The sequence below is a fragment of the Micropterus salmoides genome, unplaced genomic scaffold (assembly GCF_014851395.1).
Source record: "Micropterus salmoides isolate LMB-PRFRI ecotype aquatic unplaced genomic scaffold, ASM1485139v1 Ms_hic_scaffold_11, whole genome shotgun sequence".
NCBI classification, from domain to species: domain Eukaryota; kingdom Metazoa; phylum Chordata; class Actinopteri; order Centrarchiformes; family Centrarchidae; genus Micropterus; species Micropterus salmoides.
In genome coordinates, this window is record NW_024040152.1 from 33812194 (window position 1) to 33834919 (window position 22726).

Consider the following 22726-nt stretch of genomic DNA (forward strand, 5'->3'; position numbering starts at 1 on the left):
TTCAGTAAAACCATCTGATTTTGTGAATAGTATTGTTGTATTGTCAACATCAATAAATGAAGTGCTACATGATGTGGCATAACTGCATTTAGCATACTGCTGCTGTATTTTATTCATCTATTGAATTTACAATATTTACAAAATTTTAATAAAGTGTGGACTGAATTACTTGAAGTTACGTCCGGGAACAAACTTCACAAACCACAACAATTAAATGTTTTATTCATTTCAAGGAAAACGCACCTCTAAACAATTTTAAAAAACCACAAAATGCAAAAATGTTTCATTTTGTTTCATGAAAACACATCAGTGCAGTAGAACATCTGTTCAACGATAACTAAATATTAATTTGACATGTCTTTGATTGAGCCTGTCAGCATTTTAAATAATTTTACAGCACAGTATGATGTCCAGGCTTAGCTCTGTGGAATGTAAATTGTGAGGCTGTCTTGTGCTGGTGGTAGTACAGGGTCTCAGTATCTTTGGACTGTTGTTCTGGGTAGATGTACCACATGACAACACCTGAGGGATTGATGGAGAGAGTAAACTCTGTGTTGGCATTCAACCCAGTCACTGTCGAGCCAGTAAACACATCGTAGGCCTAAAAGCAAGAGAAGAGCAGAGTTAAGGCTGATAAAGACAAGGCAACTTACATTTGATGACTTGAGCCATATTGAACCAAATCATGTGTTTAAAAACCCTTAATTCTATACTGCTGTGTGTAAATGTGATTAATCGAATGGCAGTAGTGTGTAATCTGATAAAACTGTTACATTCGGAATTGGGTCAGGCTAACGTCTTTTAAAAGTTATATTGTTTTCGTATTTATAAAAATTGACTGCTTCATTATTTATTCATTGCCCCTTTGGGACAACACAGCTTTTCTCTACTCAAGACAACCTGTAACTGCTAACTATGCGTATCGGCAACATAAAGTGCTCTGATTGAGCTGTTCTTACTTGTAACTTCTTTTCTAAAGTTGATTAGAGTAAATCTCGTCATCATCAGTGAGCCAATGAGCATGCAGCACGCTTATACCAAGATCTACAAATGTTGGTGATTGGCTGTCTAACGTTACACGTCATAGAAAACTACGTTATGCCCAGAGACGGGCTCACTTTTATTTTATCTGGACAGATTATTTAAATTTCTTTTGTGGACTATGGAGGACTGTTCCTGACAGATTACGAAATAAATACAGAAATAAATAAATGCTCAATAAATAAATAAACATCTGATTAAATTATACAATGAGACATAAATGCATATATCTCTTTTAATTACCTTCTTTATTTATTCACTTTTGTATTAATTACCTTCTTTATTTATTGTCTGTCATAATCTTCAACTTTATTTATTAATTACTTCTTTTTTAAATATATTTATTTATGTGTGTGTGTTTTAATATTTTTCTCTTTTTTATTCTTCTTTTGCATTCTCTACCCTATTTATTTCCCCAATGGTATTTATTTCTGCTCTTTTTACATATCTCTATGCATTTCTGCCTCATTATGCAAACGAGGACGGGCTGCGTCTCAAGGGGTCAACTTCTCCCCTATTGGTGGACCAGTCAAACGGCAGAGGTAATCTCTTACCTGCACACATCAACACGCTCGCTCCTCACACAGTCAGATGGCTTCCTTCAGTGATATGAGGTGTTTAGCAACTCTGTTTGAAAACAATACTACCAGCCATGTCTTCTTTCCTTTTCGTGTGGACGCTCTGACAGACAGTTTGATGCATTCACGGACACAGAACTGCGGTAAAGGGAGCCGTTGTTTGTGAGAAGCACACGGTCAGCTAGCAGCAGCTAAATTTGGAGTGCACGTGTATTCGACCTATTATGGTAAATTCAGTTTTAACGGAGCAGAGCGAACTAACGGGCGGCGTTAGAGACTTTGTAAAGACAGAAACTGATGATAAAGACAAGTGTTGCAGTCTGAGAGTCTTATCTGAAAAGAGGCCATCAAATCTCAATTGCACGCGATACGACACCACATACAACATAATTTATCAAATAACGTCACACTTTGTGAAATTAGCACGAATTAGCACATTTCTTCTACTTCATTGCATAACTTAGAATAACAAGTTCAGAAACGGGTCTATTCTTAGTTCATCCTGCCTTGCAGCAGCCAATAAAGGTTAGCTGACCGTGTGGTTCAAGTAACGGCTCACCTGCCCGCAGTTCTGTTTCCATGTATGTCGCTAAATGAAAACTCAGAGCGTCCACGCGAAAAGGAAGGAAGGCATGGCAGGTAGTATTGTATTCAAACAGAGTTGCTAAACACCTCAGTGCACTGAAGGAAGCCGTCTGACTGTGTCAAGAGAAAGCTTGTGCGCAGGTAGAGTCTGCCGTCTGACTGGTCCACCAATAGGCGAGAAGTTTACCCTTTGAAACACCGCCCTCATTTGCATAATGAGGCATAAAAAAAGAGCAGACAGAAATAAATACCATTGGGGAAATAAATAGGGTAAAAAATGCAAAAGAAGAATAAAACAGGCAAAAATATTAAAACACACATAAATAAATACATTTAAAAAGGAAGTAATTAATAAATAAAGTTGAAGGTTATAATGGACAATAAATAAATGAGGTAATTACATTCTACAAATGTATTGTATACATTCTACAATACATTTAAGTCTCACTGTATAATTTAATTACTGCCTACATTTATTGATTTACTTAATTTTTTGTGCATTTAATAGGATGCTTAATTATTTATTTATTGAGCATTTATTTATTTCTGAAATTGTCAGGATAAGTCCTTGATAGCGGACAAACTAATCCATTAATCATCTAATCATTTTGATACAAAGGAATACACAGGTTCAGACACAGAGGGCGTACAAACCTCATAGTTGCCAGCTTCATAGTTGAGTTTAGCCAGAGAGGTGTGGTAGAGGTAGGGCATGTCTGTCCTTCGACTCAGGAACACAAGGGTGCTGGCTGAATGAGACAGAGGCCTCCAGTAAACCTCAATATGACTCTTCTCCTGTGCAACAAGCATAAACTAAGCATTAGTTGTGAAGTAATTGTGTACATTATTTTGGAACCTTGTTTGTTCATTGTAAAAAACTGATGTCTCAGTAATGATGATGACCTGCAACAGCCGTCTTCCCTGGATACCCATGGGGTCCTGGTTGATGGCAATGGCAACTCTGTTTTGCAGGATGGCCCTTGCACTGTTGTCTAGGTTTCGAAGGTCATTTGACATGATGAGAGGTGCGGCCATTATAGCCCACAGGGCCATCTGAGAGCGAGCCTGCTCCACACTGAGACCAAAGTTTCCAATGATGAGCTGAAGAGAGATATCAGAGGGATTTGAGGCATGATGATCCATCAAAGAAATGGGACATATGCAATTATTAAAGCTGAGGAAGAGTGGGAGGCTCCTCAATGTTACTGCTGCACATCACCCAAAAGGGCTGAATGATGCTGAAAAAATATCTAATCAGGATTATTTTGACTTATATTGCACTTGCGATATGGTTTGCGAAATCGCAATTGCTCCAGAAACATGTCCACATTTAATATTTTGTTCTTTCCGTGATGATTTGAGCTGGCTGTACCGATGTTTTTTAACCCGACTGTGCACAGCTACTAATTATAAGACTATGTGGAGAACCAAATTTCTCTTCCGATACATCTGATGCTGGCAGTGTCACTTTCTGTCCCGACCCGAAGTCTGCCAACCAGTGAGTTGTAGATTGGGATTTTTAGTCATTCTCAAAGTATTTAAACATATTTGCATCAAGAAGTTTTGGTCTGGACTAATGGATAGATCCGTCTCCCACTTTAGGAACGGGAGAGAGATTGAACCATCCGTTTTCAACATTAACAGTTTTATAGTTTTAGGTGCGAGAGTTTAAGAAAGTAGTGGATCTAAGTCCATTTTGTGATGCTTAAATCTCTCCTTAATTATGAATTTAAGCTGTTGATATTTAAGAAATTTGTTTTTGCTAATTCCATATTGTGCCACTAGATCCTGGAATGGAATAAAGTTACTGCCCTTGATGACATGCTGTAGATGTTTTATCCCTTTATCGTGACACTATGGGGAATTTAGCTTTCTCTTATTTTGGAGGATGTCAGGATTGTTTGATTGCCAGGGAAGAGCTTATGTTTATGTTAATGCTTTTAAAGCATGTATGACGTTTGATATTGGAGCTGACAAATGACATATTGTAAATCTGAATTTCCTTCCAGAAAGTATGTCCATCTGGTCCTGTGGGGTCTGATTGATCCATTTTGAGAAACATTGAAATCTACTGGCCAGGAAATAATGAAACAAAAATTGGTAGTTATAAACCAGCACAATCTTTTGTTTTTTGCAGAGTTTTTAAACTGATTTGCGGTGGTTTATATTTCCATAAAAATTTAGAGATGTTTGAGTCCAGTGACTTAAATCCGACAGCAGAGGGTTGGGTGGGTATCACTGAAAGGTAATTGATTTTGGGCAGGAGCATCATTTTTATGGTGGCGACTCTTCCCATGAGTGATTTGGGCTTCGTCTCCCATCACATGAGGTCATCTTCTATTGATTTAAGTAGAGGGGTGTAATTTAGCCATGTCAGTTCTGACAGCCTGGAGGAAATATTGACACTTAATATTCCCTGACTGTAGCGGCGTGGTAGATATTTGGGATGTGGAAAGTAATTGATTTTTAGATGCATCGTAATGTGGACTTGGAAGATTATGAATCAATTCACAAATGTCAATAATCGATTATCTAGAGGTTAATTGATGACATAATGTTGATGGAACGAAGTGCAGCTCTGGACCGTTTATACGGTGCACACAATGGAGACGTGTGGTTCTCCCTGTCCGGCACAGACAGACAGCTGTTGAATGAGTGACTGCTGCTACTAAGCTATCACATGAACAATAAAATCAATGCGCAACTAACGTTAATGATTTTAACCCGCACACTGTGCCGCTCGGTAGCGCTTAGCTAGCGTCCTCTCCTCCTCCTTCTTCAAATGACAGCATCGTGACAGGTGGCAGTAGGATGACGGTGAAAGCAGCAGAGGAAAAGATGAGCCTGACAGCTGAGCAGGCTGCCAGTTCTATTTCATTTGTTGTCATTTATCCACACAATGAACCAAATGCCGTTTCTCAAGGCCCATGGTGCTCAATACAAGATCACAATAATCAACTTACAGGACACAAACATGCAACTAAAGTAGACGAGACAAAAAAAAGGAACAGATATATTAAGGTGGAGTGAACGTGGTTTGGCTGGAGCGTTGTAAAGCGCCTAGTTCAACCCATATCTGAATCTATACTAATAACAGCAGCATAAAAAATAAAAATAGCAGCAGCAGAGGTCAGTACTGTAATAATAGCTTTCCATTTATATGAGGTAACATTAAATAACTGCACTTCATTAATACCTACTTCTTTGGATTGTTGTTAAATACTTTGCTTTAAAAGTACTGAGTAGTCACACAGTGAGAAAAATACATATTTATGCTATTTGTTTTACAGTCGCATTGTAGCCTCATAATCGTAACGAGGTTACCCTTGAGGTGATGCATCGTGATGCATCAGGGAATCGAATCGAATCGTGAGACCAGTGAAGATGCACACACCTCGTAGATATAGAGTGGAAATCACACATTCCAGGTAAAACTATGGATTTACTCCAGTTAATGGGGTAGTGTTTTTCAATTTAGGAGGAAAAGTAATCATCAGCATAAAGGTTTATTTTGTGTTGAACATTATCAGTTTGATTTTCTTCAATATTTTTATGTTGTCTGATAGCAGCTGCTAATTGTTCGATAAAAATGATGAAAAGCGAGGCAGAGAGTGAGCAGCCCTGCCTGGTACCCCTCTGAAGACTGAAGCTTAGAGAAATGTGATAATTTGTCCTGACAGAAGCTCTTGGGGAAATGTATAATGTTTTAATCCAGTCTATGAAGGACTTCCCAAATCCAAATTTATGCAAATAAATAGAAATTTCCAATCTCTTCTATCAAATGCTTTCTCTGTAGTTTTCAGGTTGTGAATAGTGACGTAGTCTAGTACATTAAGTAGCCTGCATGTATTGTTGGTGGAGTGTCTTACAAGGAGTGACCTTCTTTAGTCTTCTGGCTAGTGCTTTGTAGATGATTTTAAGATCTGCGTTAATAAGTGATATTGGGCAATAACTGGATGGGAGTGTGGGATCTTTATCTGGTTTATGGAGCAGGCTGATATTGGCAGAGTTTATTGATAGGGGTAATATGCAACCCCCCTAATTTGTATTTCCATTCCATAAAATGTGGGTGCAAGCATTAAAACAGGTAAATCCAGAGCCCTGATCTGTTCCTCATCTAACCTTGGGAAGTCTATATTGTTCAGAAATACACTGATGCTAGAGCTAGATGGATTAAATTGTGATGTACAGTATGTAAGTTTTTATAAAAATCTCAAAAGTACAAGTATTATTTATTTATTCTGGGTTATGAGTCCTTTATGTAGGAAATAGTCATTTTATTATTTTTCTTTGTTCTATTGTAATTGTTGGCACGGAATCTGCTGGATTTATTGGCAAGTTCAAAGTTCTCCAAGCGTAGTCTTTGCAACTGGAATTGAGTCTTTTTATCAATAATTTTAATTCAAGTTTTAATTTTATCGTTCAACGTATGTTCCTGTGTGGAGGCAGCATTAGCGGCTTTTTTGTTTTTTGTTCAAGCCAGTGCTTGAAGTGGCCCAGAACGCACCGGTACACAACATCCCAAGCTGCCGGTCCTCTCCTCTGCCCTCTCCATATCAGGTTGTCTGGGCGCTACGTGACGCTCACCTGTTCCTGTTTTCGCATGCTAAACTCTGTCGGCAGAGAGAGACGAGGGAGGAGAGAAGCTCGGGTGCCTTTCAAGCAGTCGTGGTCAGAATTTAGCTTGTCAATGTCACTTTTCGTGAAACGACCAATCATAGCGTTAAATATTGACAGATACCGTAGGTGTCATTTACACTGGGGAGGCTGGGGACATGTCAGAATCATAATGTCGTCATCACTTTTTAAAAGCTAAAAATGTTCTGGAAAAACAGCAACAGAAATGTTGAATAACACAAGATGAAACAATGCACAATAAGAAAACATCCATTGCAATTGAAATATAGAAGAAACAAGTGCACTGCCCAAAAGCTGATTACTGTTTTATATTCGATTATATTTTGGATTGTCACCTGCCACCTTAATTTTGTTTTCCTTCATATGTATAAAGAAATTTCCACAAAAAATTAGTGCAGAAAATGTCTCCAGAATGCAGGAAATTAAGTTTTTAATGCTCAAAAGCTCCAAATCACGAGATCTATTTTACCTCTCCTGACTGCTTTGCTGCCGCCAACAGAACACACGGCGAGGTTCCTGGCAGGTCATTATTTTCCATAAATATTGCCCACTCCTTTTTGAAAAGAATTAATAAAATCTAGGTCTTTAAGTCGTGATGTATTAAGTCTCCAATTTCTAGTTTGTGGTGTGACTTTTTTTAGTAAAAGTGATTGAAACTGGTGCGTGATCGCTGATAGTTAGGATTCTGATTGCCTCTATGTTTAGTTGTGTAATTTTTTAAGGTATAAGATCAGTAATGAAGATAAATCATACCATGTCTGGGTCATTCCATCGCCCAGGCCCCGCAGCTGGCTGCAGATCATCCTGGTTGTTGGAGAACCAGTTGATGATGTCTTGCACACTGTCCCATGAGTCCTGGATATCATAGTAATTCCTCCACAGGTGACAAATATCCCCCAGCAGCGTATAGTTCACCTGGTAGGAAGGCAATCCAGACTTCGTTGAGAGTCTTTAAAGCCATGCTGCTATGTGGCTAAAATCTTAAGTCATTTTGTCTGTAAATGAATTCTAAAATGTACTTTATCCAGTCTTGTTTCCCAATATTGGCACAGTTCTATTGAAGTCTCAGTGACCCAACAATTTGGTTTGACAGTGACGTAGTGGTGACACTCACATTAGGGGGGAGTCCTCCCACATAGACAGGCCAACTACAGGAGTAGGCTATAGGTCTGCCTGTAGCAATCAAAGCCTTGGACATCATATTGTAACCTGTGTGACACGAGAAAACACTTGCTATGGTTTATGCATGATCTCTTGTTGCCTCTTGTACTAAATCACTTTAGGTTTTTAATGACTTAATTTAATGTGATTGAATACGTTAGTAGACGTTCATACCCAGTAATTGTTCTACAGGATTTGAGTAACAGCCGTCAAACTTGAGATAGTCTATCCCCCAGCTAGCAAAAGTCTGGGCATCAATCTCGATTTTTTCCAGTGTGGTGCCAGGGAATCCCATACATGTGTAAGTGCCCATGTCTGCATAGATTCCCAGCTTCAGTCCACGGTCATGGATATACCTCGCCAGTTGTGCAATTCCCCCCGGGAACCTGGAGGAAGTACACATGGTTGCTTTACTAGGAGGTGTGCAAACTAACTTTGGCAAATTCTGTCTATTGGGCTTTTTTTGACGGCAAAATTGTACTTCAGGAGGTTATCAGAATCATTCAAATGAATAAAACTTAAAGTCTCTACTGTGGTGCTTTCAAGAAAAATGATTGCACAGTAATGAATGTTGATGAACACTGATGTGCTGAAACTGCAAAGTCAGGGAAGTAGACCAACCTGGAGGGTTCAGGCTGCAGCCTCCCTTGTTCATCTCTCAGCAAGGACATCCAGCAGTCGTCTATGATTACATACTCATACCCCAGCTCCTTCCAGCCGTCCTCAGCCAGCCGCTCAGCCATGCGTTTAAAGAGATCCTCGCTGTGGAAAGGATGGACAAAGGAAAGGGGGACAGCGTCTGTCAGTCATGCATGAAACACATTTGTAATTTATTTATTTATTATATTTATATATATATATTTTTTTAAAGGTACAAGGTAGGTTTATTTGTCGCATTACAACAGGTTGTAAAGGGATTCAGTCTGTAACTCCCTTCTGTATCATAATAGACAATATACAGTTTTACAGAGTAATCATAAAAATGGTAAACAGAAAGAAACTAAATTCACTGGAGCAGTGCTGAGGATGAATCTGAGTTTAAAGTCTGATAGCTTGGGGGGAAAAAGTTGCTGTGCAGTCTGGTGGTGCAGCTGCAGAAACTTCTATATCTTTTACCAGAATACAGTAGAGGGATCAGGCTGTGGCTGGGATGGATACCTGCTTTTTACACATTTCCCTGTTGCTTTTATGTTTTATGTAAAGCACTTTGAATTACCTTGTTGTTAAATTGTGCTATACAGATAAACTTGCCTTGCCTTGCTTTTAGTATCTTGGGGCTCTGCGTAGGCACCTCATCTCACTGATATCACTGATGCTCAGGAGATGGGTACCAATGATCTTCTGAGCAGTTTTAATCACCCGCTGCAGAGCCTTCAGGTTCTGAGCCGTGCACATCTCATGCCAGTTAGTGATGTTTCCAGTCAGGATGCTTTTTATTGCTCCTCTCTAAAAGCTGACAAGAACTTGGCAAAGGAATTTGACCTTCTTTAGCATTTTTTGAGCTTTCTTCACCAGCGTGGAGATGTGAGACGACCATGTCAGGTTCTCTGTGAAGCTAATTCCCAGGAACCTGAAACTGTTCACCTGCTCCACCTCAGCTCCACTGATGTAGACAAGAGTGTGGGTCTTCATCTCCTTTACTGAAAGCAACGATCAGCTCCTTGGTTCTGCTGACGAGCAGTAGGTTGTTCTCTGAGCACCACTTTGCAAGATTATCAATTTAATCCTGAGTTGAAGTCTCATTGTTGTTTGAAATCTGGCCGATGATCGTGGTGTCCTCCACAAACTTCACAACAGAGTTTTCTCTTCATGTCGGGGGATGCAGTCGTGGAAGAAGGTTAGCTCCATGGTATAATACTGAAACTTGCAAATTAAAGCAAATATCGCGGAAACTTGAGAGGAATTGGCGTTCCACCAAAGTGGAAAATTCTCGTTTAATTTGGCAAGATAGTCTCAAAACTTATAGGAAGGCCCTCCGTAATGCCAGAGCAGCGTACTATTCGTCATTAATAGAAGAAAATAGGAACAACCCCAGGTTTCTTTTCAGCACTGTAGCCAGGCTGACAGAGAGTCACAGCTCTATTGAGCCAAGTATTCCCATAGCTCTCAGTAGTTACGACTTCATGAGCTTCTTTAATGATAAATTAATTATTAATTAATTATTATTAATGATTTCTAACTATTTATAGTTTTCAGTCACGTAACGTGCGCGGTGACCTGGAGGGCAAAACAACAGACCAAGATAGCAGCTCACTCGTAGAGACGTCACAAAAGCCGTTTAATTTTATTTGGATCACCTCTCAAATCAAGAAAAAGATTGATATGGACACAAACTGTAAGTGTTGGGCACTTGCGATCCATATACAGCACCCGCTGCCGTATTTCCGCCGTCAAAAACGCCAGGTCCCTGCCGGCGCTCGATTAGTGCAACCGAAAGCACAACAGCCATCCGCCATTTTGGCAACACAAAAGTAACAAATTCAAATTAACAGTGCGTCACTTGCTTCCTGGTTAGCGGGCAGTAGAAAATAATGCATTTTTTGCCCTCCAAGGGAGCGTTTTCCTTGGAATGTCACGTCACGTGAAAACTTTGAATTAGAAACAAAATTCACCAAGACCTGCCCTCAACTGGCACCGAATTATCTCTTAACTCAGGAACCTTAGAAACAGCTGTAGAACCAGATATATGTTTAGACTGTTTTGCTTCCCTCAATCTTTACCAACTAACTTCAATAATTTCTTCATCTAAACCATCAACCTGCCTCTTAGACTCCATCCCGACTAAGCTGCTTAAAGACGTTTTACCCTTAGTCAGCACTTCTCTACCAGATATGATCAATCTATCTTTATCAACAGGCTATGTACCACAGTACTTTAAAGTAGCTGTAATTAATCCTCTTCTGAAAAAGCCAAAACTTGATCCAGATGTTTTAGCCAACTATAGACCTATATCTAACCTTCCATTTCTGTTGTCAAACAGCTGTGTGACTTTCTACATAGCAATAGTTTATTTGAGGATTTCAGTCAGGATTTAGAGCTCATCATAGCACAGAGACAGCACTGGTGAAAATATCATATTACCTTCTGATTGCATCAGACAAAGGACTTGTTAGATCTTAGAGCTGCATTCAACACCAACATAAAATTATGGAAAGAGCTGTGGCTGCCCAGCTTCAACACCATATGTTCCACCATAAACTGTTTGAATCCCTCCAATCTGATTTCAGAGTGCATCCCAGCACCGAAACTGCTCTCATCAAGATCACAAATGACCTTCTCATTCCCTCGTACAGAATCTCATCAGTCTCTTCATCCTCCTTGACATCTCTGTAGCCTTTGACACTATCTCGGACACTCCTTCTTAACTGCCTCTCTGAACTTATTTGCCTTACTGCCACTGTGCGCTCCTGGTTCCAGTCCTATCTCTGCAACAGAAAACAATATATCATTTTCAAAGACTTCAGCTCCAGATCTGGTGCCTGTTAATCATGGTATGCCCCAGGGATCTGTGCTTGGTCCCTTTCTTTTCAATATCTACAGGGCAGGATTATCCATCACTAAGGACTTAATTTCCACTGCTATGCTGATGACAACCAGTTGTACATCAGCACCAAACCCTCAACACAGCTCCCACTCTTTCCACTTGTCAACTGCCTGCAAGACATTAAGACTTGGACAACTGCTAACTTTCTCAAACTCAACAACAATAAAACTGAACTCATGGTGTTGGCTCCATCTCTGCATCCCCTTAAGTTCGCAACCTGGGAGTCATCCTGAACCCCACCATTTCATTCCATTCTCTTATCAAAAACATCACCAATTTTGCCTTCCACCATCTGAAAAACATTTCCAGGCTCAGGCCTTCACTCACTGACTCTGTGGCTGAGACCCTCGTCGGGTGTACCCAAACACAAGAAAAGCAATCTAGTGTATGCTGTCCAATGCAGTGAGGAATGCACAGACCTGTATATTGGGGAGACTAAACAACCACGACACAAACGCATGGCTCAACACAGAAGGGCCAACTCCTCAGGTCAAGACTCTGCAGTCTACTTACATCTGAAGGACAGAGGACACTCGTTTGAGGACCACCAGGTGCACATTTTAGACAGAGAAGATGGATGGTTTGAAAGAGGTGTCAAGGAAGCATCTACACCCGGGTCGAGAAGCCGTCATTGAACAGGGGAGGGGGTCTAAGCCACCACTTATCCCCCACTTACAATGCTGTTCTTTTAATCACTTCCCACTGAACAAACGTAACCTATTGGCCTCAGGTGAAGATACCAACGATGGTCGTTCAGTCTTGGCCTCAGGTAGTCCTAACGACTGTAACCTTCGTTGGATTCAAGGACAATAGTTTTGAGGAACTTTTAGAGTGGAAAATTCCAACAGTCTATTTAGGACCATGGGTGATTTAAAATGACTGTGTAACCACAAAACATGTTAACCTTTTTAAAAAATGTAATCTTATTTGCTTAAGTTTTAATGTGTCAAATTATGCATGTGTGTCTTTTAAAAATACAATTTGACCTTCTGGAGGTTTTAATGGTGAATTTATAGTTAACTTTAATAAGACAAAAAGTACAATTATTAATAAAGCATGAGAAAATCATGCCACTAGATGGCAGCAGAGGAGGAGAAATTCACCATCAGAAAGAGCCAAAAAGGGTGCGGTCAGTAAACATAGAAGGAGGAGAGTGCGTAAAAATCCCGCCTAAATGGGAGGAAACTGACGATTATAAAAGGTGGTGTTTGCTAACTGCGCACTTAGTTCATCCTAATGCCTGCTAGGATGTAACCCGGGTTTTGTCTTAGTGTATCTTTCACTGTAGGCTCAGCAATGGATGATAACAAAACGGTTAGTGAGCTAGAGTGAATATTATAATGACATTGTTGCCACACTTTATAACAGTTCGACCGCAGTAACATTACTGTAGTGAATGACCCTCCCACTGTGTTGTTGTCCTGTACCATTATGTTGCATTATTGTATATTATGTGGGTCACGTAGATTACAGTGACTGAGATGGTGAAGAAGCTGTGTACCTGAGTATCAGTAAAACCACAATTAATCTAAATTCAATGTTATGAAGCAAACAGTACTAAATCCATGCTAACTATAGCTATCTGCTCCTGCCTTGCACTTTAGGCTAGTACAAATAAATTACTTTGTACTGTTATATGATTTCTTGCAGGCTAAAATCAGCACTTTGATATAAGGTACACGGTATGTAATAGTAATAAGAATTGCATTAGCTGGTGAAGTGATATGGAAAGCCATTACATTACAACTATAGTATTTTGGACTGGATAATTAGTAACAAGTTGCCATTAGCCAGCGAGCTAACAATCAGCCTTTCTGATGTTGACTGTGTTTTCAAGAGACATCAGCTGATTCTTCTTTGGCCAGAAGTGCTTCAGCACATTAAACTATATGTTGTTTTTTATGCTTACATAGAGTTTGTGTTGGAGTTTATGTTGGAGTCTGAACTGGGAGACGGTCGTTTTACGGTGTTAGTCATAACATTTCGTTAGCTGCAGTATTGTTGCAGTTGTTGCCCATTGACAAAAAGGCAGTGAAAAAGTGATTTATCACGGTGAATGTTTACACGGTGTGTTCAATGAAAACAAAAAAACATATATATATAATTGTTTGTGTGGTTTTAGTTTAAGCAGACTGTGTTTGTTTATTGTTGTGACTTAAATGAAGATCAGATAAGATTTCATGACATATTTATGCAGAAATCTAGGTAATTCCAAAGGGTTCACATACTTTTTCCTGTGACTATATTTCAAAACTTTGATTCTTTTCAGTCACAGCACAAGTTTTGACACAAAGTACAAATCATTGTTTCAGCCCTTCTCTGCAGCAAAACATCAACAGCCCTATCACGGCTCAGGTTTTTACAGGGAACAGAACTACCTCACTGTGTGGTTTTCTACCCAGAAAGGTCTCCTCTTTTTCCTCTGACCATATTCTCTTTGTCATCTCAGTCCCTTATCTTGTTGTAGTGATTGCGCTCTCAGTGTCTCTGATCAGAATATGCAGAGTAAGCTAAATCAGAGAAAATCCCCAATTGATCATACCTGATGCAATTTTCTGGGTCATCTTTACAGTCAATATCACAGCGAAAGCGTTCCCAGGCCATCCATCCCATAGGAGGAGTCTTCAGCAATCCGTTGTCTAGGGCTGCAGTCAGTGAGATCAGGGCTAGGAGTGCAGTTACTGCCAAGGACTCCATGTCTAAGGAAGAAATGTGCACATTAAAGATGCACTTAACATTTACTCAAGTACATAAGCATACATACAGAATTGTATTCTTGCCAAGGTGGCAAAGATTTACATTTTTGGATAAATACCTTATATTTTATAGTTTCTTCAGACTGTGTGCTGGGCTGGATTATAAAATGGCCATTATGGGCACGGGCCCAGGGGCCATGTATAATTCATAAAAAGCCCGCTGATATTTTGCCTAGTCGGCCTAGTTCAAAATGAGTGAGATAAGTGGTTGTAATAAACATAAAAATGAACAGAGAAAGGAGGAAACGGAGGCAGCTTTATTTATTACTTTTTTTATTTGTGCTATCAGTTCAAACGCCAAGCATGAAACATGTGTGGACCCTTGGCGTGAACTAATCCTAACAATTAGTTCGAAAAAGTGCATCCTGTCATCCTGTCCATCCACTTGAATGGGAAAAAATGCCTGGAAAACCGTGAATATCTTGAAAAGTAAGAAAGTTATCAAAAATCTGAATAATAGCAATAATGTCCTAATTGAGATGAATATTTTAATCTTTGAATGACGTTTGTACGTTGAAAAATGTGGAACGAGTTACTTTGCAAAAAACGAGCGGATGAATCACGTAAAGCCATAGCCACCTGCTGGCAACAGGAAATTACACGTTTTACACTATGATTGGTTCAAGCAGGTTGGCCCTATCAACTTCAAAACTGTCCCAGAATACCCTAACACATTGATGAAGCCATGTTGTAAAACTTTGCTTCATTTCCTTTCCTTTATCTAATGCTTAAGAAATTAAGAACTGTATAATTGTTTAGGGCATTTAAAGAAAAGTGTTGATATTATGGAAAGACGTGATTAAAACACACGCAAAGAGACTTTAAGACATTACTTTAGATTAAAGGTTAAACCTCGAGGGACAAAAGGTGATTCCCACCGTGGTACACGCCCCTGAGAGTGAAAACACACAGCGGCCGCTTCTCTTCTCCGCTCTTTTTAACTCGCAAGTTCCACATCCTGCTCCATAAAAGGTCCAGCCCGGAGTAGTCTACCTCCGTGACTTTCAGATTTTCTTTCATTTTCCACTACTCCCAACGACAAACGGAGTTTGGAGGTTAGTCAACGAGTCGGTTACACCACCAGTAACAGTGAGGACATCAATCAACAAACCGAGTCAGACCATCTGTTATGTGGTTTATAATGGACTGTGGTGCAGAAACAGTGACAATGTCACACACTCTTGGCTTACATTTTCCCCTTATCTGTCAGCGGCCAAGGTCATACTTTGCACTAGATGTGATAGTTTTTGAGAAGTTCTCCATTTACTTTGTTATGTTAGTCCAGCTGAGCCAACCCTCCCAAGATTTAACAAAATGTATGATTACAGTACAATAAAATGATGTATTACAGGTGTGACATCATGTAGCACTTGATAAACCAGTAACAATAATATTCGCAATAAGATTTGGTTTTACTGAAAAGGTAAATAAAACTATATATTATACATAATAAAAAATATCTACCTTATTTCTTGCTGTCTCAGATATCGACATCTTTTGTCCTGTGTTGGCCACCGTAGCTATCCTACAATGGAGGACTGATCCTGACAGATTAAGAAATAAATATAGTAATAAATAAATGCTCATTAAATAAATAAGCATCCGATTAAAATGCACAAAAAAATAAAGTAAGTAAATAAATATAGGCAGTAATTAAATAAAGTAAATAATTAATTGCTTAATTTTTTGTACATTTAATAGGATGCTTATTTATTTATTGAGCATTTATTTATTTACTGTATTTCTTAATCTGTCAGGATCATTCTTCCATAATACTACAAGCTTTGAAAGGGGCGGGGGGGACGGTAGACCAAACCTTTGGCTGCAATTTGCAATTTCATTGCTAGATGCCACTAAAACCTGCACACTGAACCTTTGACTTACAAAATGTGAACTGTGAACTCATCTCATCTAGTTTGTAACTACTTCTGAATTTACAGCATAGTTCTAAAATGGTTCCAAATGAGATAAGAACCGTTTATATAATTAAGTTGAGATTAATGTGAGCTTTCAAAGTGTTAGATCCCTGCTCTGCAAATACAACAAAAGAAATTAAATGACTTTATTAGCGATTCTTTAATGAGAAGACACCCCCCTCCCCCACCAAACGTATGTTTGCATATTAATTATGTCTTGATCATGGAAAAGCTCTGAGCCAAAGAACACTGGAACAGCCTAAAGCCTTGAACATAGTCTGGAGGGTATAAACACATGAGGATCTGCTGTAATAACATGTCCTACCTGTTCACCTGAAGCTTCAGCTTGCACACAGCTGATCGAAACTATCAAGGGCAGTGTTGTTTTTGAAGGAACATGACTGCCTTTTTTTCTTCCTGGATTTCCCCTGAGCTGCAACGTCTATCTCTTCCTGGTAAGGTGAACTGAGCCATGTGACTGCTCTGTGTCACATGATAAAACAGGAAGTAGGCTGAAGAGGCAGAAAACCACTCTCTGGGAAGAAGGGTCCAGCTGCATAAACGTGAAGAAAGTTCAACTTCCAATTGTTCACATTATACAATGTATAAAAAACTGCATTTTGATGTTCATAAATATAAACATTTATTTAGAAATATATTTCTACATTTATATTTGTTATGCATTTTATATGTATAACATTTGTATTATTTAAATGTACTTATTTCCAAATTTTTGTCTTTTCGTTCACATAAAGTCAGAAAACAACAATATTCGAATCAAATTCACATGTATTTATACATCAGCTGTGATCTCAAACAGGGAATAAGTCTTGAAGGTACTTAAAGGCTGCCGACTGCTTATCTAGAGCTCTGACAAATAGTTTCATAAGGCCAAATTTGATTTGCAGCCTTCAGCCCAGGCGTTTTATCGGTAGCCTTTCTGGCTGCCTGATCCGTTCTACACATGCGCATACTTATTCCCACTTTATAGAATATAATATTGAATGCACTTTCTTGTCCAACGGGATAAACCTGTGCCTGTGATCTGTACTCTACAGACTGGTGCATGTTTTTTGAAGCATGCTCTGATCATCACGAACTGACGGACATAGTCACTATATTAAGTTCTGTGAAGACTTCTAAGATAGTTAAGGTGTTTAGTAATAATAAGCCATGGCTCTCTAAGGATCTTTTAAACCAGAAAAGGGCTCCATTTTGAGGATTCAGGATTTCAGGTGTAAAGTTCTTACAGCAAAAACGCATTTTTAAGAATAAGGTCCGGCAAAGACTCTGTAAACATGGCAGATTGTGGCAAATTTGTTAATGATTTAAACATTCTCTGTGGAAAGTATGATCAGAATCAGCTTTATTTGCCAGGTATGTGTACACATAAGAGAGATTTTAACCCAGGATTGTACATTGCTCACAATGTGCTTACTTACAATACTATAATAATAATAATATCATTTCACATAAAATGTGAGTGAAAGTGATTTCTCTGTCATGCCAATTGAAAGTAGTTGGCTTTATCACCCACAGTGTCTCTGCTGTCTGTGAGACCTTCTGCCTGTACAGGTCCAATCAGTTGTGTTGAGTTTTGTCAAGCTCGCAGTAGAATAGTTTGCATAGGTTCTGCATTTATAATGCGATATAACTCAGCAAACACCTGCAGGCATACAAACACATACACAGAAATGTATGTAGATTAAAACAGAGTTTTCAACTTGGGTCTTTACAGAAAATATATAATGATTCAATTACTTGTTTTAAACAGGACCACTGGCTTTATGGCAAATAGAATACAGTTTTCAGAATCAGGTTTATTGGCAGGTACATTTTTACATCGAGGAATTTGCCTTAGTATAAGTTGGTGCTTCAAGTAGATGTGAAACATAAATAGTAATATAAATATATAACAAGTAAGGAGGGGTGGCACTGTGGTCCAGTGGACATGTGTGGCTCTGCGATGGACTGGCGACCTGTCCAGGGTGTACCCCGCCTTTCACCCAATGTCAGCTGGGATTGGCTCCAGCCCCCCCGCCCTGTACGCAGGATAAGCGGCAGACGATGGATGGATGAAGTTATAAAGTAATGAGTAGGAAAAAGATGCCTATTATTTTTTTGTAAAGTTAGTTTTATCATTGCAGAAATTCCACATTAACCCCCAAAAAAAAGAAAATGGGCGGACAGACATTAAGAATACAAAAGCTAACTAATTATGTGTTTCACAAATGTCTTATGTAAGGATGACACAGTATTTAGAATTTGCTTTGCTCTAGTAATTTTTTGTCTTCTTGTCTTTCATTTTTACTTTAATTTGTACACGTATCCCTGGCACTGACAGTTTTGTGTGCTGTTATGTGTTCTCTAAAATAAAATAAAATAAAATAAATTAGAGTTTACATTCTCTAGTAAGTACCACAGTGAGACATTTTTACCTCGGCATGCGGTTCCGCGCTCTTGTCCAGTCGGTGGCGGTAATGCACCTCCGAGCTGGTGCGCCAACTTCCAACAAACACTGAAGAAGAAGAAGACGAAGTGGTAAGGCGCCCATGGACGGCGCCCAGGAGCGACACAACCGCATACGGAACAAATAAACCAGGCTTTGCTGCCTCGGTTCATCCCTGTGGACCCGCGCACCTATGATGGAACGGGCGATGGAGCAGCTCAACGTACAGCTCAGCCGGCTGACCCGTTCCCTCCGCCGCGCCAGGACCGTGGAACTCCCGGAAGGTAACCTAACGATGCAGGACGTTCACGGCTAAAACAGAGCGAGCTGGCGGCGTAAACAATGGTGTTGTTCACGCTTGAAAATAGTCACGGCGATGGTCGCTGTCCGCGTCATAGGCAAGTCAGAATCTGCATGCTGATGTCACATGAATGAAAAAAGAGTGACCATAAAGACAAAAAAGAAAAGAACTGAATCTCAAAGAACGGCGTTCAAATCAAATTTAATAAAATTTAATGAACAGTATTTTTGGTTTCTCAGAATTGTACCCCAAGTCTTGGCAATCGAGGGGGGAAAATAACATTCTGACCAAAACGCATAATTTTTTTCCATGTTTTTATCCCCTACGTAATGTGTGCCATTCAAGGAGTTTAGGGCAACGGATATATATGTGAAAAATACTGTAAAACCTTTGCGAATAGAAAGCCAATACTTCATCAATACACTAGTTCGACAGGCATGAACATAAAACATAGTAAAAAGTTAAAGAGATGGTATTCTGCTTTTTGGCTTTTCCCCTCTCCTTTATTGAGTTATATATCTGTGTATATATGTGCATGTAACAGGTTTGCAAAGTGAAAAAGCCCAAAGGGAGTTCCCATCTCCCACAGAAAACTCTGCTTTAACTGAAAACAGCTGGTTTGGAGTCCAGCCGCTTCCCTTTCATCCCTGTGACGTCACAGGGATGAAAGCTAAACGCGCCTCACATAACGCTCGCCAAGCGGCGACTCCGACACGCCCTCAGAAACAGCGAGCTGCAGCACACAGCTCTCCTCTCCCTTCCAAACACTAGCTACCCTCCAGGCAGTCAGTGGACATAAAGTTGTTCCTGTGATGTAGAGACAGAGCTCAGTTAAAACTTTATGGATACAGATTAATAACTCACCGCTCTGAAACTCTCGCTCCAGTCCATGTTGCCAAGCCGGTCGGCAACACGTACGGCTGAACCCGAGCCGTTTACCGGCTTCTCGCTGACCCGCCCTTCTCTGCTTCTGATTGGCTAGTAGTCCTTAACTAGGAACTGAGCATGTGCAACTCCCAACAAAGATCATTTAGAGACAAGATGTATCACTCCATAGCTAAAACGAAGCCTTCAACACAGGCTGAAAAGAGGAGCTGCAGCAATGTGCAGTATGACAAAAATATAACCATGTAAACCTGTTCTGGTACAACCTCTAAATAGGATTTTGAACCTGAAAATGAGCAGAATGCCACCTCTTTAAATTTTATTCTGCTCTGTTGCAGTCTCTCATCCACCAGGCACAGCGCGCTAGCTCAGCTAAAAACAATTTATTCCCAACAAGCTAAACAACAGCTGCCTGTCTGTTTAGCTTAGTTTGCCACGTACCTTAAAATTTGGCACAATCTTGTTAAAGTATCTGCTGGCTGAGACAAAGCAGCCCCCAAAGCAGGAGGACAGGAGGAAGGATTGATGATGACTGAGTTTTCTTTCTAAACATCACTCAGTATGTTGATGTATTTAAATCAGATATTTTAGCTTTTATGGGGTCTGATTTTACATAAAACTGCCGGTTTTCTCACAGTTAGTTTATATACAGCCTATTAATAATGCTCTAAATAAAAATCTGAAAAGAAAAAACAATCAAAATATATTACTATAATAAATCTTTTTATTGTTTTATTGTGTGTGAATAAATTCAAAATGAAGCATAAGCACAATATCTGCCTAACTATGAATACAAAATCCCTGTGAAAAGTTTTAAGTGCAGGTTTTCTGTCTTTATTCACTGCAAGTCCAATTCTGCCGCACGTGTTTTTCAATCTGTAAATTTAAATTACAGAAGTACAGAGCAACTATGAAAAATTATTATAAACTTCATTATAGAAGGCACATAAAAATGCAAATTCACTGCCTTTACTGAATAGAGTTGAACATAAAAATTACTGTTTACGACCTAAATCTCATATGTAAATCACATTATATTCATAGCTGTTCAGTGACACAACACCGTGCTGCCTTTCTCCAGCTAGAGGTTGCTGGAGTTATGGGAGTTTTGAGTCTGAGTATTGACTTTTTGGGGTTGCTGTAACCAGTAAGTGTGGCGTGCTGAAGCAGATCAAGACCATGAAGTTAGTAGCTCATTTTTATTTCACACAGAGCACAAGAAACGCGTACCTGTAAGAACTTCCACACTATGTCATTCAGGATGTTAAGCATGTGAAGCAAAATGTTTATGTTAAGATTATATTATCACAATGCTAATGTCAATTTGCATGTTAATGGAGATTGTCATTATACGTTAGCATTGAGCTAACCACCATCAAAGCGCAGATTTGTTTTTATGTATTGTTATGATCCACAGTGTTGTGGAAAAAAGAATTGTGATATATTGTGTGCTTTCTCCTCTGCCGCCGTAGTGTGTGGTAGAGGAGAACACCAGCTGTGCCAGTGATGTGCCGAGTTGTGGGTGCACATTTGTCACCATTGATGAACCACACGGGGAATATTTTATTGTTTATCAGTACTTGGAGTAGACTGCAGTGAACCGCAAAGTGCATGCAAGTCTGGCCGGTACAGTGCAAGTTACAGTGACTAATGAAGAAAGACTGCAGCTCTGCAGCTTCTCAAGATTAAAGCGCCGCTACCGCGTGTAACCAGAGGTGTTCAGTTTACAATGACCTAATGTTTAGTGTTTTTGCTTGAAAAATTGCTGGTTTTATTAATAGATTTTCAAAGCAGTTGTCAACTTGTCAATAAATTTTCTTTCAACTTATTAATTAATGGTTTCAGCTGTAAAATACAGTAAGAGGTTCAGCGTGTAAATTGGAAGTAGTAGTAAGATCTTAACAGAAAGTCCATTTACTAGCTCATTCTGGAGATGTTCTTGAGAAAACAGTCTCCATGACAACTGAGTGGACCCTGATGCTGATGAAGATTGTGAAATGCAGTTGAAATCACTGAAGAAAGCTACTAAGTGGACCTTGAGTTAAGTTTCAAAGTAAAAAGGTTGATTTGGGGATGAAGGTATTTAAAGTAGGTACGTGACTTTCTCCATTAAATACGGCTGCCATCTTGGTTCCAATAGACGTGCGGTGTTACGAAAATAATTGTTCCTGTTGGCTCTTTTGCAGAACTTCCGGGTTCTGATAGATTACACCACCGGAACAACCATAGAGACCTCCTAGTTTCAAGTCTCCGTCTTTCCCATTGAAATACTGGCATTGCGAGCGCGCCAAAGTTTGTCGGTCACGAAATCGTCTTGTTTTTTTTGCTGAAACTGAGTAAAAACATTCTTTAAACTGTAATAGACATTTAGTTTAATTGCTAAACTACAAGTGGAAATTTTGATGAATTTGAACGACGGACTTGGGTGTTTTATTGCCCGCAAAATCTGCTTCGATTGACTAAGAATAGGGCAGGACGATATGGGAAAAAATGTTATCACGATAAAAAGTTTCATATCTTTCGATATCGATAATTATCACGATAAGTATCAGGTCTTTATTTCTTTTGAGTTTAAGGCCTGATTTTTGCTCCTGAGTGAAAATTGAAGAAACCTGATGGTTAATTGTGGTTTTAAACACGTCTTTATGGTCATCACTTGAGGCCAAACGGTGGATCACTTCACAAATCTGAGGTAGAACATTCAAAACAATTATGATAAAATCTTTAAAGTAAAATTAAGTAAAAGCTTTTATCAGTCCTTTTTCCTCAACAAAATAAAAATCTTAATTAAAAAATGATGTCCTAATTAGTGTTTTATTCAGGTGAATAAAATCAAACATTTATTGAAAATGAATGAACATTTGTTAATATT

General features: G+C 39.2%; 2 protein-coding genes across 3 annotated transcripts in view; one reads left to right on the forward strand and one right to left on the reverse strand.

Annotated features, from left to right (window-relative positions):
- Positions 1-277: 277 nt before the first annotated feature.
- Positions 278-16702, reverse strand: LOC119898153 (alpha-N-acetylgalactosaminidase-like). Of its 2 annotated transcripts, XM_038712335.1 has the most exons (9): positions 16545-16702; positions 14090-14246; positions 8625-8765; positions 8178-8389; positions 7957-8051; positions 7596-7757; positions 3108-3305; positions 2859-2999; positions 392-601 (listed from the first exon to the last, which is right to left on the reverse strand). In XM_038712335.1, exons 2-9 carry the CDS (start codon positions 14242-14244, stop codon positions 392-394), a joined length of 1314 nt encoding a protein of 437 aa, XP_038568263.1. In that variant the 5' UTR covers positions 14245-14246; positions 16545-16702. The 2 variants fall into 2 exon arrangements, with proteins under 2 accessions (XP_038568264.1, XP_038568263.1); XM_038712336.1 differs by lacking the exon at positions 16545-16702 and having other exon boundaries at positions 278-601; positions 14090-14244.
- Positions 16703-18752: 2050 nt separating this feature from the next.
- The window catches only part of hace1 (HECT domain and ankyrin repeat containing E3 ubiquitin protein ligase 1), a 45863-nt gene continuing 41889 nt past the window's right edge, over positions 18753-22726 (forward strand). The window contains exon 1 of the mRNA XM_038712333.1: positions 18753-18952. Within this exon, the coding sequence (XP_038568261.1) occupies positions 18862-18952 (91 nt within the window). The 5' untranslated portion in view covers positions 18753-18861. The remainder of the gene's footprint in view (positions 18953-22726) is intronic.

Excerpts from the sequence above, each read along its gene's own strand:
- LOC119898153 (XM_038712336.1), bottom strand. The coding sequence starts at position 14,244 with ATGGAGTCCTTGGCAGTAACTGCACTCCTAGCCCTGATCTCACTGACT. Across the intron at positions 8,766-14,089 it reads GACCCAGAAAATTGCATCAG|CGAGGATCTCTTTAAACGCA; the intron begins GTATGATCAATT and ends TCCTTTCCACAG. Across the intron at positions 602-2,858 it reads ATGAAGCTGGCAACTATGAG|GCCTACGATGTGTTTACTGG; the intron begins GTTTGTACGCCC and ends TCTTGCTTTTAG.